At 46.3% G+C, this 13,616-nt stretch overlaps 1 protein-coding gene across 1 annotated transcript in view; it reads right to left on the bottom strand.

Annotated features, from left to right (window-relative positions):
* Nucleotides 1–1,635: 1,635 nt before the first annotated feature.
* Nucleotides 1,636–13,616, bottom strand: part of LOC8034392 (cold shock domain-containing protein E1) — a 39,200-nt gene continuing 27,219 nt past the window's right edge. Inside the window, exons 13-15 of the mRNA XM_029981684.2 lie at nucleotides 11,592–11,752; nucleotides 8,986–9,182; nucleotides 1,636–4,507 (exon numbers count right to left, since the gene is read on the bottom strand). Coding sequence (XP_029837544.2) covers nucleotides 4,186–4,507; nucleotides 8,986–9,182; nucleotides 11,592–11,752 — 680 coding nt within the window. The 3' untranslated portion in view covers nucleotides 1,636–4,185. The remainder of the gene's footprint in view (nucleotides 4,508–8,985; nucleotides 9,183–11,591; nucleotides 11,753–13,616) is intronic.

Genomic DNA, 13,616 nt, shown 5'->3' with positions numbered 1-13,616 from the left:
GCTGGATTAACGCCGACTAGGTTTGACCGGAGGAAAATTAGCAACTCCCTTGCCAGGGGGAAGAGGCGAGGAGCGATGTTTTTAGTTTTAGAGCGCAGCTCTTAGGGGCCCGTTTCCGGCTTGAGCGGCGTCGCCGTCGGCGTAACCGCGCGGTGCATCATGGGAAATGTCCCATAATGCACCGCGCGTGCCCCCCACCGGGGTCACGTGACCTCGTGGGGGGGGCACGTGACCCCCCCGAGGTCACGTGACCGCGCGGTGCATCATGGGAAATGTCCCAGAATGCACCGCGCGAGCCCCCCACCGGGGTCACGTGACCTTTTGGGGGCACGTGACCCCCCGAAGTCACGTGACTCCCCTTAGGTCACGTGACCCCCGCCGATGTCGCGTGACCCCCGATGACGTCATCGTCACTGATGACGTCACCGGCATCCACATCGTCACTGATGACGTCATCATCACTGACGTCACCGGCATCCACATCGTCATCATCACTGATGACGTCACCGGCACCCACATCGTCATCATCACTGATGACGTCACCGGAATCCGCATCGCCATCGTCATCATCACTGATGACGTTACCGACATCCGCATCGTCATCATCACTGATGACGTCATCAGTGACGTCACTGATGTCGTCACCGGCATCCGCATCGTCATAGTCATCATCACTGAGGACGTCATCAGCGACGTCACTGATGACGTCACCAACATTTGCATCGTCATCACTGGTGAAGTCATCAGTGACGTCACTAATGACGTCATCGGTACCCGCATCGTCATTGATGACGTCATCAGTGACGTCAGTGATGACATCATCGGCATTGGGGGTCACGTGACCCCCCCCCCCCGGTTAATTTACCCCCCCCCCAGTGCCCTTCCCTCCTCCTCCTCAAGAGCTGCGCTCTAATTCGGCGTTACAGGGAATTGTAAGTGGCTGCCACTTTTTTTTGCCTGATGTCCCCAAAGGTCATAATGGCGATATCCCACACCGCCTGGTGATAGTTACAAAAGTGCAGAGGGGAAGCGAATTTGCTTAGATGGGTAAAGGGAGGAGTCATACTTTTGGTATTTAGTTTTCAGGCTAGATGGCATAGGCTACTGCCCGATATTAAGGGCACAGCCGTTTGCATCCATCCATCCATCCATCCATTCATTGGAGCTCGGGCCGCTCGGAGAAGTTGCCGAGCATTCGGCTGGCGTGCCGTTCCTGTAGCTCGGATTCGGAGGCATTCCTGGATCTCGTAGATACGATTCAGAGGATTGGAGAGCACAAAAACTACCAGTCGGATATGCCATGAAAAGTTCAATAATCTCAACTCTCTGTCCGGGTTCCAGAAGCGAAGGAACATCCAACGAGGTTGGGAACATCACTGTTGAAGTTACTTCAGTTTCCCAGACATTCTTGCACAACACTTTTGTGGCTTGGTTTGCACCGCTCTATGTGCTGCCTAATGACGCCTTGGAGAACTGTCACTCAATGTGGAGGCCATCCACGCCACCACACACTTTGTGAACCAACTTTATTTTCAGATCCCTCGAAATTCCCCGGCAATCCCAGGTTTGTAGGCACCCCGACGACGCAAGCACAAAAACGCTGACCACGACGAAATGGAACTCACAGCAGCAAGGTTTTCGTTGCATGGCTAGAAACTTTTTTAATTTTCTTCCGTTACAAAGAGGTCCATCCTTGCACGATCCCAACTGGAATCTGCAGCATCCGCTTTGTGCTTTTGACCAACATGCCAGGTAATTAAAAAAAAAACGAAAAAAACCTCCTTGGTAAACATCAACTTATGAAATACAATCTCGAAGTACCAAAAATGATCCCGCCAATGGCGATCCAGCGAGTAGGTTTTTGATACGAGACATCGGAGCTTTGTCACCGTAATTCAGTTTCACCTTTATTTTCAAGCGCCTCCGCGGTCAGGTCCGCTCGATCACTCTTGAAAACGAGCCAGAACCCTAGAGTAGTAGTGCTCTGGCAGCGTTCCATCACTTCCGCGACAGCAGCAAATGCTTCGCTCGTTGCGCAGTACTCAAAAAAATCGTACAAGACACATTTCAAAGTTGGGGAACGAACGCAGCGCATCTGCCATACTCCACGTGATGGAATTTGCGCATCACATCCCTTACAACTTCTAGATTGCGGCAGGGTCTCAAGTGTATTACCTCGACATCCAAAAAAAAACAAAAAAACACAGCGAACTTTAGAAAAAAACAAAAACAGGACAAAAAAGAAATTGCTGCATCATCGTACCAGAAGACTTGAGCAGCTTCCAAGAAATGTAGACAATATAACCTCATACAAGTGCCGTCTGCTACACACTTAAGCGACCCACTCACTGTACTTCTCTCTTGCGAGACAAAAAAAAATATATAAAAGGAACAAAGAATTGTCTGGGTTAATTAAAGGCGATAACATGCAAAACCTCCACAGAAGGGCAATACATACAAGCATTTTTTTGTATATTTTTGTATCTGCATTACACATTCACACGTACACACACATGCATGCCGACAAACAGAAGAGTGGTCATACTGGCAACACGCATCCATTGGGCGATTTGATTGTGTCGCACCAGGAAGATTATCTTGCCCGCAATCGACAAAACGAAAAATGTGACAAGTTCTATGGCCTGCACGACGTTTTGAACCAACTAGTGCCATTTATGTCCTATCACGCACACCGTCCCGTAATCAAAACGACCCAAGTGGCGTGCAGGTCCCAAAAGGGGCAAATTTAACTCTGTCCATGGAACATAGGCGGCAATAGTTAATCTCAAAGGCAGACTTTTTTTTTTCTCTTTCCTCGAACAAATCACACAGAAAACTCTAGGGCATTAGGATACTTAACAACTAGTACTGTTATTCATTCTAAGGCTAAAAAAAAAAAACAATACCCCACCATTGGGAAGAAATGTCCACAAATTTGTAGCATGCCATCTAACACAACGTAACAAGCACACACACACACAAAAAAAAGATTTCCCTTACGAAACTGTTAAGACCATGTATGAACAAATTCCACCAAGATCCAAATAAAAAAAATGCAGAATTTTAGTGAACTCCAATTAAGTTCTTTTCCTCCACATTTTATTGTTTATAAAACTACTCCATCTAACCCCTTTTCAAACCGTGTCAAATGAACCTCTCACATTAGTGGCCCCATTTAGGTTACGAAAGCCCCCGAAATGTGCGCAGGTCTTTTCGCAGTTCCTCTAATGGCCACCTCGAAATCAAACCCCCGTTTTCCGAAAGAGCCGCTAGTCCACAAAACTCTATGGAACTATGGGAGACTGAAAAAGTTAGACGCAGGCTGCAAAAAGGCAGCCGTCATTTGTGTAAAGCTGAGAAAAGACATTTTTGATCCAAGGTGCGGGAAACAAGTGCGACGGTTTCCCAGACTTTGAAACCTCCCCCGTTAATGCAGGCAGATATCAGTAGGCTGCCATTTTGGTTTGGAGAGCTGATGCAAGACAAACGAATAACATCAATTTTCTTTTTCTTTTTAAAGCATCGACATCTGTGCAGAAAAATTAATACTGTTACTCAGTACTTCCTGTCCTCTAATCACAGAGTATTCTTTAAGTCCGCTCGTAAACGGCTTGGCCTATGCGGTCCCCGGTTCTCCCAACGAGGCTAAACCGAAGCAGCCGAAAAAAATCAGATGAAGCCCAGATTAACTGCGATCGACAAGATTTCTTGCCAATTTCTTGCTTCTCTTTTTGATGCCAACAAAACCGGTGAAAAAAAATATTTGTGTGGCGTTAACAACCACTCTTAATTCCTGTCAGTTGAAAACGCTGATAAAAAAACAAGAACAAGAACACATCATTGAACACGTGACAAATCCTCGAAACAAAGAGAACGAAAAAACCAGCGGGCCTGTCAAATCTTTTTTTTTGCATTTTTATCACTTTATAGCTTTCTCACTCTTCTTCTTCACCACCATCATCATCACCCTTCTCCTACATCCTTTTCATTTAGGACAAAAAAAAAAAAAAAAAAATTTACACGAGGTAAACGCGGCACGGCTGGCACGCACGGGCGAGAAAAGAAACGCCCGCCGCACTTCCCAACGTTGAACCAGTTGCTTTTAACCCCTTCCCTTATTCCCATTCGTTTCGTTTTATCAAGGAAAGAAAAAAAAAAACCGGGAGAAACTTCGTTTTTTTTTTTCTAAGCCTCCGTTTCGACCGCGGCAGCAGCCGCCGGGCAGTTCGATGCAGCTTCCTGGGCTTCCATCACACCCTCGCCCTCTTCCTCCCCTTCCCCACAGCCCTTCTCCCCCTCATCCTCTTCTTCTTCCTCCCCCTCCTCGAGCATGTTGGGGTTGGCTTCGGCCGGATTGGCTGCTGCCCCGTTGCGGCTCGCAAAGCCGTTGGTGCCGTCGGGGCCCCGGGGTTGCCGGACGACGATGATGCGCGGACCGGAGTCTTCGGTTGACAGCGTCCGCAGCCGGCTCACGAGACGCTCGGGACGTTGGCTTGGCTGCGACTCCCTGGGAAAGAGACGCGTCACGGAGCAAGCTCGGGTCAGGTACGAGGATTTCTCGACTTTCGGACTTAACTAGAGCATTTGCAATTGCTCACAATGATCTGAAAAACGTGCAATACAGCTACGACAGCTCTTTCCTCGGTTGCGGGAATATGGGCTCGTTGTTAACGCGATGAAATGCGAGTTAGACGTCAAAGAACTACACGTCCTTGGATATTTATCTTATTAAAGGATACTGTGGCTCACACATTTGGGCCATACCAGGTATGGGAACATAAAAAAAAACATCTTATAAAATTGGCAGCCACCTTCACCTCCAAAGTCCTTTAATGAATGGAATGTGGTGCATAAATTTGTTTAGAAGACAGAAAAAATCGTGGTGTCACATGAAAACAAGACATCACGGCTGAGAAGTGATGTAACGCTGCGTGGCAATTGAAGTGCCGGCGCTTGGCCATTTCGATTCTCTTTTGACACTTCTCAGAATTAAATTCAGTGGACAGGAGCTTACCATCTGACAGACAAGCTCTGTAAAGTTTGGTGTGCAATCCGAAACTGCCGCAATGCGGCGGAACAATTAAGAAAAAAACCTGAGCATTGAACCCTTCTTTTTACTATTGCACCATACTCCGTTCCACCTTCAGTCCGAGCGCAGTGGACGCCACGAGCTATCCCAGTCGATCCAGTGCCGGGAGAAAATCGCGTGACCTGCTGGTTGGGCAGAGCGACGCAGGGAGCTCAAGGTCGCATGACACTCTCTCCACACTGGATTGGCTGGGATGGCTGCTAGCGTCCGCTGCGCTCGGACTGAAGGTAAAACGGAGTATAGAAAAAGCTCAATTATCGAAAATTTAAGGGGGTCCGTATCACATGAGCGAATTATGTTTTAGTGAACAGCAGTCATTTGAGCGACTCAATGCTTTAGCAAATAAACTGGGGCACGTGTTAACCCACCCTCCACGCTGTGTTTACCCCACTTCGCGGCGGCAGTCTGCGGCAGCTCATTGCGAAAATGTTAATTTACGTTGGCCACCCGTAAATGCCGCTTAGCGGCAGCCGACCATTCGCTAAAGTGTGTTTTGATGAAAAGTTGGCGTTTGCTAAAACGTCGTTCGACACACTGAGTGCCACCAGGGTTATAGGGGTACTCCACCGATTTTTCGAGCTATCTCAACTAACTATATTTTCTGACTCCCCGGCCTTTAGCCTTTCCGGTATGCTATTTAGCATCGTGAAATTCATAATAGGTATTGTGAAATCGGCAAATGAAAATGGTGCAAAAACCAATATTCAAATATTCGCGCACTTTTCAGTGCCGCGACGTCAGTGGCAGGCAGGCTTGCCAGTCGAGCAAGTAGTCTAAAAATAGAATATGCCAATCATTTGTTCCGTGCTGGAGCGCGGATACTGGAGCTAGCTTCCAAAGCACTCATTTGACACCAAGAAACTGCTTCAAATCCGTTGGGAACAAGTTCTGTAGTCCAAAAAGTTAACCCCTGCCTTCCACTGCCGTCACTTTGTTGTTGTTGCCAGTAGAGACTTTCAGTTTGAAAAACATGGTGAAGACCAAAACTGTAAATTCAATAACTTCGCAAAAAAACAATATTTTGACCTAATATTTGGGATACTATTTTAGCAATGTTTGTTGGTTAGTTTAGCAAAATTTAAAGCAAATCGGAGACAATGAAAAAAACGGTGGAGTACCCCTTTAAGGGAAGACCCTGGTCTGGAAAATATTTCTGCAATTTATGATCTACAGTAATTTATATTAAATTTTCACCTCCAAGTTCTTTTGCTAAGCACACACGTACGGTGACACCGTATTTACTCGCATAATAAACGCACCCCCCATTTGGACATTTTTTTCCCCTCACATAATGAACGCAGCTCCAATTTTCGGCTCCACGAGTCTCGAATTGATCAATCACAAGTCCAGTGTAGTCCTCCACAATGCAGCCAACACCGATATGGGATGTGTAACCCCGCTTCTTCCAGGTGCCGTCATACATCACGTCAATGTTGTTGGCCGGGTTGAGGAAGTCCGCATAGAGCTCCCTCACAACTGCCACACACACTGCTTCACAGGCAACTGCTGTCAGCTCACAGGCTTTCATCACAGTTGGCGGATGGCGTTGAAAGGTCTTGTGATGGAGGACTCTATGTGAAATGTTCAAGGCTGCACAGAAGTCAGTGAGGGCAGCTGACCCCTTGCCGATAAACTGGATGCCCTTTCACGGCTCTCGTGTTCACTTCAAAGGGCGCAATTCTTGCCTCTTCTTGAGGCAAGAAATGAAATTGCACGCGGGACACGACAACTCAATGAAATCGCACGGGGGACACGACAACTCCAACTTCGCAGCCAGGCCATACTGTTGTCCCTTGGATTTCTCCAGCGTCGGAGCAACCGATCCGCACTAGCCACATTTCGTGGACGCGAAAAATGTGTTCAGCACCTTTAGGTCAACAATGATAAACTGAGTAACGGAATCGACCTCTTCATTTCTGCGGGTGACATTCAGAAGCTCAAACTTTCGTTCTGTCCCGGACTTTGCCGCCAACTCCTGCTTGCACTTGTCCACCCACGCCGCGCGTTCCATGCATTCGTCCGGCAAATAAAAATGCCTGTCGACTCGTAGCGTACTACCACCGATGGTGCTGTCCATGTCAGTGTTCGGTTCAGGAGCTGGGAAAAACGATGCAGCCACTGGAAGCAAACCTTCCTGGGAGTCCGCCGTGGGCAACCTGACTGGCGATGCGGGTGAGCTCTTGTCCCACGCGCGTCGCTTCTGTTTTTTGTATGCACGCTGCATAAACCCCTTCAAACAAGGGTCGCTAGGCATTGCAAACAATCGCGATGGCCTCGGAAAGACGCAAAGCTAAACCAAGCAGGCGAACGCCGAAAAACGTGCTTGTTGACTGAAGTCAATACGAAACAATGTGGCCATGGTAGCAGACGACAGCTGCATACGCCGTGCGCGGTAGCGAAGGAGGGAGATTAGGCCACAAAGTTTTGGAGAGGAGGTACTTGCTCTGGCCACCAGTGGTTCTCTCCATGGCCCGCGCTCGGTAACCAATCAGGAGCGCGGTATCTTCGCCGGGGAAAACTGCGATATCTGCTTTCCTAGGCCGACGACATTTTAGATGGTGACAAAACGTAAACAAAGAAAACAGCTTTCCAACGAGACCAACATGGCGGCTATCGGCCACGCAATGCTGGAATGCAAAGGGCACCAGCTTCGACGCCCATTTTCTCTTTCGGGCAGTTTCTTGGTGCATTTCTTGCGCAGAAATGATTGCATATTTTATATTCTGGGATTATATTATGAAGCGAGATTTTGCAATAAGGTGCTCAGATGTACTGTAAAACCCTTTATTTCCGCGGCCCCTACTTTTCGCGAATCGGTCAGAGGTGACATAATCGCGACCACTAAATTTCGCGAATTCCAGACGCCTCCATTGAAAATCTTAAGGACCGAAGTTTTCGCGCGCCCTTAAATTTCGCGAATTCTTCAATTCGCGAAATTCGCGAAAATTAAGGGCTCGCGAACATAAAGGGTTTTACAGTATGTGGCACCCAAATATCAGGCTTTTAAAAAATTACCTTTTTCACAATTTTTCGTGACTATGTGCCGCGACCCCCCTTAATTCGCCAAAAGTCTGATAATTGTTGGGAGGCCCCCTTTAACCCTTCGCCGTCAAATACTCTGACCAACTTAATGGTCGTTCCGGTCAGGAACTATTCTGGACGCATGGGCCCCGGAAAAGTAAAATTATTTCGACGAACAAAGGTAACGTCTCACACTGAACGTAAGGACAGGAAAGTCCAGGAGATTCTTTGTCTACAAACTCCGGAACAATGTTTGTGGTGAAGCGGCCCTGCGGCCGCTGTCTTGCGCAGTCGTTTCATATTCATCGCTACTTTCACTCACGTCAGAGGTCGCCCCTCCATCATCTGAAGGAGGGATATAGTCGCCCTCTTCACTGAAATCGCCGTCACTTTCAATTAAATCACAGAGAGTTACATAGAACGAGCGTGGCTATAACCGCCGTGCCAGCGGAATTGAAATTTGCGCTCTTCTCCAGTGCGCGAAAAAACATACGACATAGAACATGTCTTTTTTTTTTATGAGTAGTCTTGCCCTCCATGAGAAGAAACTCGAACCCTTTCTAGAGTGATGTGATTGAAGTGTTCTTCGAGAGATGGCGCCACCAATCCAGCACAAAGAGCGAAGGAGCATGTTTAAAAGGACTCTGGAACGCGTGTCGGGCGTCGCCCGACTCCTGACCGGAAGTGCGTTTCTCCGATGTCGGGCTTGGCCCGACACATGCAAAGGGTTGATGTGCTGGACCAATTTTTGGGGCAAGTCAGTGACCACCAAAATTTCACAATCCCTTTTGTTGCGCCGTTTCGTGAGGCGCCAGGCTTCATTCCTAGCCTTAGAAACATGCCGTGCGTTAAGAATCCAACCCGCGACTACTCACCCCACTTTGACGACGCTGCAGGCGGCATACTTCTTGGTGCGCTGGTGGTGCACCACCACAAACTCCACACGGTCCCCGACCTGGAGGTGGGCTGAGTTGCCACCCTTCACCTCGGACATGTGGAAGAACAGCTTCTTGCCCTCCTCGGCCTCGTGCGACAGGAACCCAAACTGGCCCTTGATGGCCTCCACGGTGGCCTGGAGGGCAAAGAAGCTGTGAGCGTCGGCCGCTCAGCCTGCCGGCCACGGCAGTCCGCGAGATTGGCGTGTCCACCGGGACGACGTTTTCAAACTCCCCCACTTTTGCGTGCTTTCCCCGACTATTCCACACAAGTTTTCTGAAAACCTTCGGAGATCAAGGTCCGAAGGTCAATTTTCGGGTGGAAAGTGTGTGTATATCCAACGGCCGAAGAAGCAGTGGTCGAGCACCACACCCTACTGCCTTCTCGGTGTATTCTTGATACGAGATAATACTGCGATTTGTTATATAAAAGGCTACACATATGAAGCAGATATTTGGTGATTTCCTCTACACAGGCGTACTAATCATAAGCAGGTATGCCACACATAAAACACTGGCAGATGTATGAAACACCATGAAGTGTTTTGGACAAACAAAATTAAGTTTGTTCATCCAGCAAAAAAAATGGACTATTTGCCCTGTTAAACGTGCTTCTTACCGAGCACCGGCGCATTGTGGAGAAGCAACACCCACGAAAGTGAGCTGTGACGACGGTGTTGCTTCTCCGCGGTGCGCCAATGCTCTGTAAGAAGCGCACTCAACGGAGCCGCGAGAACAGAAAGATGACTTACACGAAAACGCCGCTCAAATTAAGCGGCTAAAAATATACATTGAAAACATAGTGGGACAACCAAAACTTTCGAAGTTGTCTGAATTAACCAGAAATTTTTTTAAATATCCGAGTTTGAATTATTGTGGGCCCACCGTAAACCCCCCGGGAAATGTACTAGTGCGAGCACAAGGAGGGAATTTCGTCCCGATGTAGGCATTTCGGGTTCCGCCGAGACTTCAGTTTCCAAACAGAAATTTATGCCGGCACACCTACCGCACTGCGTACAATGTCCGAATCCCCCCGACAATTCCGTTGAAAGGCACCCCGGAGACACTCAACTAGAAGTATATTTAGCTCTTTTTATGCTAGGACAAGTTTCAAGCAGGGGCTAACAAACTTTTCAATCCTCTGCTGCCTCGAACGGTGGCAAGTGAATTCCTCCCACGGCCTCTTAAAAGCAGTGGAACAGTGCAGAAGCTCCCAGGTATTGTAAACAACGACGCGGCATAATGGGGAGTGTTGGACCCACAGCTACACATCAATGAATGGTTTGGATTTACTAAAATAGCAGTTAAACCGGCAGAATACTTTAGTATTCTTTAAATTTTGTTTTTTTGGGGCTTATTATTTTTTTTTTTTCATTTTGTCCATGTTGTCGTATTTTCAACTTACTGTCAAACAACTTTATTTTCACAGGTCGATGCTTTGCAAATATTGCAAAACGTGGGTTTAGAGAAATATTTCGCAGGCACAAATTGTCACAGTTGGGAGCGGTGTGCCACGCGTTCGTTACGTTCAATTTTGTGTTCAATTTTTTCAATACCAAAATTTCAATGTTCAATTTTTCCCAATGTTATTAGGTTGCAAAATTTGGAAGAAAAGGGTCCTTGCGAAAACTAGATGGTTTATGGTGCATTGCGGAAAAGAGGTGATGGAGGTGGGATTCCTCTACCTCCAGGGAGCGTGTGCGAAAGCCAAACACCTAGAAAGCATTCTGCCACTAATATGAGAAGGAAAAAAGTTAAGGGGTCCCAAAGAAAAATTGTACGGCTGAGACATTTCATAAAAACAGTCTTGTACACATTACTAAAAAAATAAAAGTAATCGATTAGATTAATTATTGCTCCTGGTTAAAAAGTATTCGATTAGTAAATTACTCGGGAGGAAAAGTGATTGAACGTAACTTGGAATACTAACCGTTACTTTTCCGATTACTCCAGATTTTCGAAACAGCACGTCTTTCTGCCGGTTTGAAAACGGGCCTCTCGTTACTGCCCAGTGTCGGATTAGAATCGCCGGATTACAAACTCTTCTACATCCACCACTTTATCTAGACAGTCCCCTTGTCGAAAATTTGGTTCGAGAATTCCTTGGAAGGAAGGTTGTGAAAGCAAAGGGCACCATTGAGAAGGAAAAGGGAAATTAGCGACGGTTAAAAGTAATTTTATTATATTTGTAAGTAGTTGGATTACTCTTACGATTACTACCTCATGAATGCAATCAAACGACCACAAAATCACTCCAAAAAGGTAATCGATTACGAGTAATTTCGGATCCGAGTTACTCTGGCAAGTCGTGTCACGTGACAACACAGATTGAAAAACGTTGGATGCGGGTAGGTTTTCGAACGCCAAGGTTTAAAACCTTTACCCCAGAGCAAGATCGAGGAAATCTTGGAACACGGCCAACGCGGCACCGTGATGTTGAGCTTTACTAAGGGCCCACACTCAGTGGCCAGATCGGTTGTATTAGTGCAGTTGCTCGTAAACGTGCGCGGAGAGGTTGTTAAGAAGCCTAGCGGGAAGAGTCTGACCTGGACGCGAGCGCGCACGGCCGAGATGTTGACGGCTCGCTCTACGCCGGCCCCGGTGACGGCCACCTGGAACTGGACCACGTCCCCCTTCTGTAGCAGGTCGTGCTTGTCCGCCAGGCTCGTGATGCCGAACTCGTAGGTTGGGGCGGTCTCCCCTTCGTCTGCACGCAGAACCGAGCACAGGCATTGGGCCTCGCGCGTTCCCCCATCTAGCGGTATGTTGGGGACTGCCAAGGGGCAGATCAGTTTTTAATTACTGTAAACGGCACAAGGCATCTATTGGCAAACGACTAAGACCCTCAAGACAGCTCGTGTCGTCTGCGTTGGCTCCTTTATTTTGCGAGGTACAATCCACCACAAAAACTCACCTGCGATGAAAATGATGTGCTTTGAGCAGGCAGCTACTGTTTTTGTCAATCGCCTCTTCTCAAATATTTTTAACCGACTAAAAAAAATGCCCTGTAAAATGAATCATACTTTTGACTTGTACCCTATTTAAATGAATTTCTGATCAATTAAGGCGGAGCGAGAGCTTATGGGTTCCGAAAATTCCACAACTAAAGTAAGGCTCACGAAATTTAATTTGTTATCAACAGTACATTGTAATTACACAAAAAAATTAAATAAATATTTTTTTTTTTTTTTTTTTGGTTTGCTCTTTTGCATATGGAACCTTGTTTATGAATGGTGTAGTCCTTTCTACCAAATGTTTTGCAATTTTGCGTTTATCCCTAGAGCTGGAACGAAACCAGAGTCGATTGTTTATCTTTTTTCCAATTGTTTTAATAAATACTAAATGGTAGAAGGTAATTTTATTTTGTCGAATGTAAAAGAATTTTGTCTTATCCATTCTTCTTTGAAAGCTCTCTTTTTGTACCAGGCATGTTGGAACACAAGAGCTCTCAGGCTACTCATTTTGATAACACTGCAATGAGTAGTTTCGTGTAAAACAGTATAAACAAAAATAACACAAAAAATAAAAAAGTCAAATACAAATTTTAGTTTGCTTCTATTGTTTTATGCATATTACCATTTATTGATAACAATTATATTAAACCTAATCAGCCTCACTTCAGGTACAAAAATTTGAGAACCCACTTCATTATTTACACTTTCAGACTCTCACCCCACCAGGGGCACTCAAGTGTTTTTTGTAAAAACTTGTTTTTGATAACATATCCTTTGTTGGGCTTCAGTCAACAAAAAGTACCAGTTCTAGGATGGAAAAACTACCTAATAAACTCGCAACAATAAAAATACATGGGCATCCTCAACACCCCCCTCCATAAATGTAGACGAATGAAAATAGTTCATTGCGTGGAGATCCTGAACGTTACTATTATTGCACTTTTAGGCACGTTGTGCATTATATTATGACAGAAACCTCAAATCTTTCTGTGTAGGAGGCATAATACCGGAACTGTTTTGTTAAAACGCCGTCCGATGCCTCACCCCGGTGCCTGCTCCAGGGCACACAGAGTGGTGCGTCATGACCTTTGATTTGATTTTTAATAGGAAAATCATCATCCTTAAAAGTACACTGAACCCGAGAAAACAAAATTTTTCATTTTCTACCTACAGGGGTGGAACTCATGAAATGTACTTGGGAGCAGCCACGGGAGCAGCTGAAACAGCTGTTTTAGAGCAGGTTGGGAGCAGCTAAAACTACATTCTGGAGCAGGCTAGGAGCAGCTCAGATCAGTTTGCATTGCACTTCAGCTTGTGTCTTAGACAAGCACGGGAGCAATTTCAATTGTGCTTAGGAGCAGAGATGAACATTGGTGGTTAGGGACCCAGGTAGATCGGATATAACAGTGTAATAGATGCGAAAACTTGAAACTTTGTGAGCCTTAATGTGAATCAAAAAGCTAGTACCTGATGTTTCTGAAGATAGCGTCCTTAATATTTTCTTAGTGGCTTTCGGCTGCTCAAAATGCAAACCAGCACTACTTATCGCACAACCCGCACGTGATTGACATAGTAATTACATGTGCGAACCATGTAACGAGCGTAAACAACGGACAT

This window comes from Ixodes scapularis, unplaced genomic scaffold, assembly GCF_016920785.2.
Source record: "Ixodes scapularis isolate PalLabHiFi unplaced genomic scaffold, ASM1692078v2 PGA_scaffold4__175_contigs__length_147842914, whole genome shotgun sequence".
NCBI classification, from domain to species: Eukaryota; Metazoa; Arthropoda; class Arachnida; order Ixodida; family Ixodidae; genus Ixodes; species Ixodes scapularis.
Note: the sequence above shows the minus strand (reverse complement) of the source record. Positions and strands in the feature narration are given on the sequence as shown.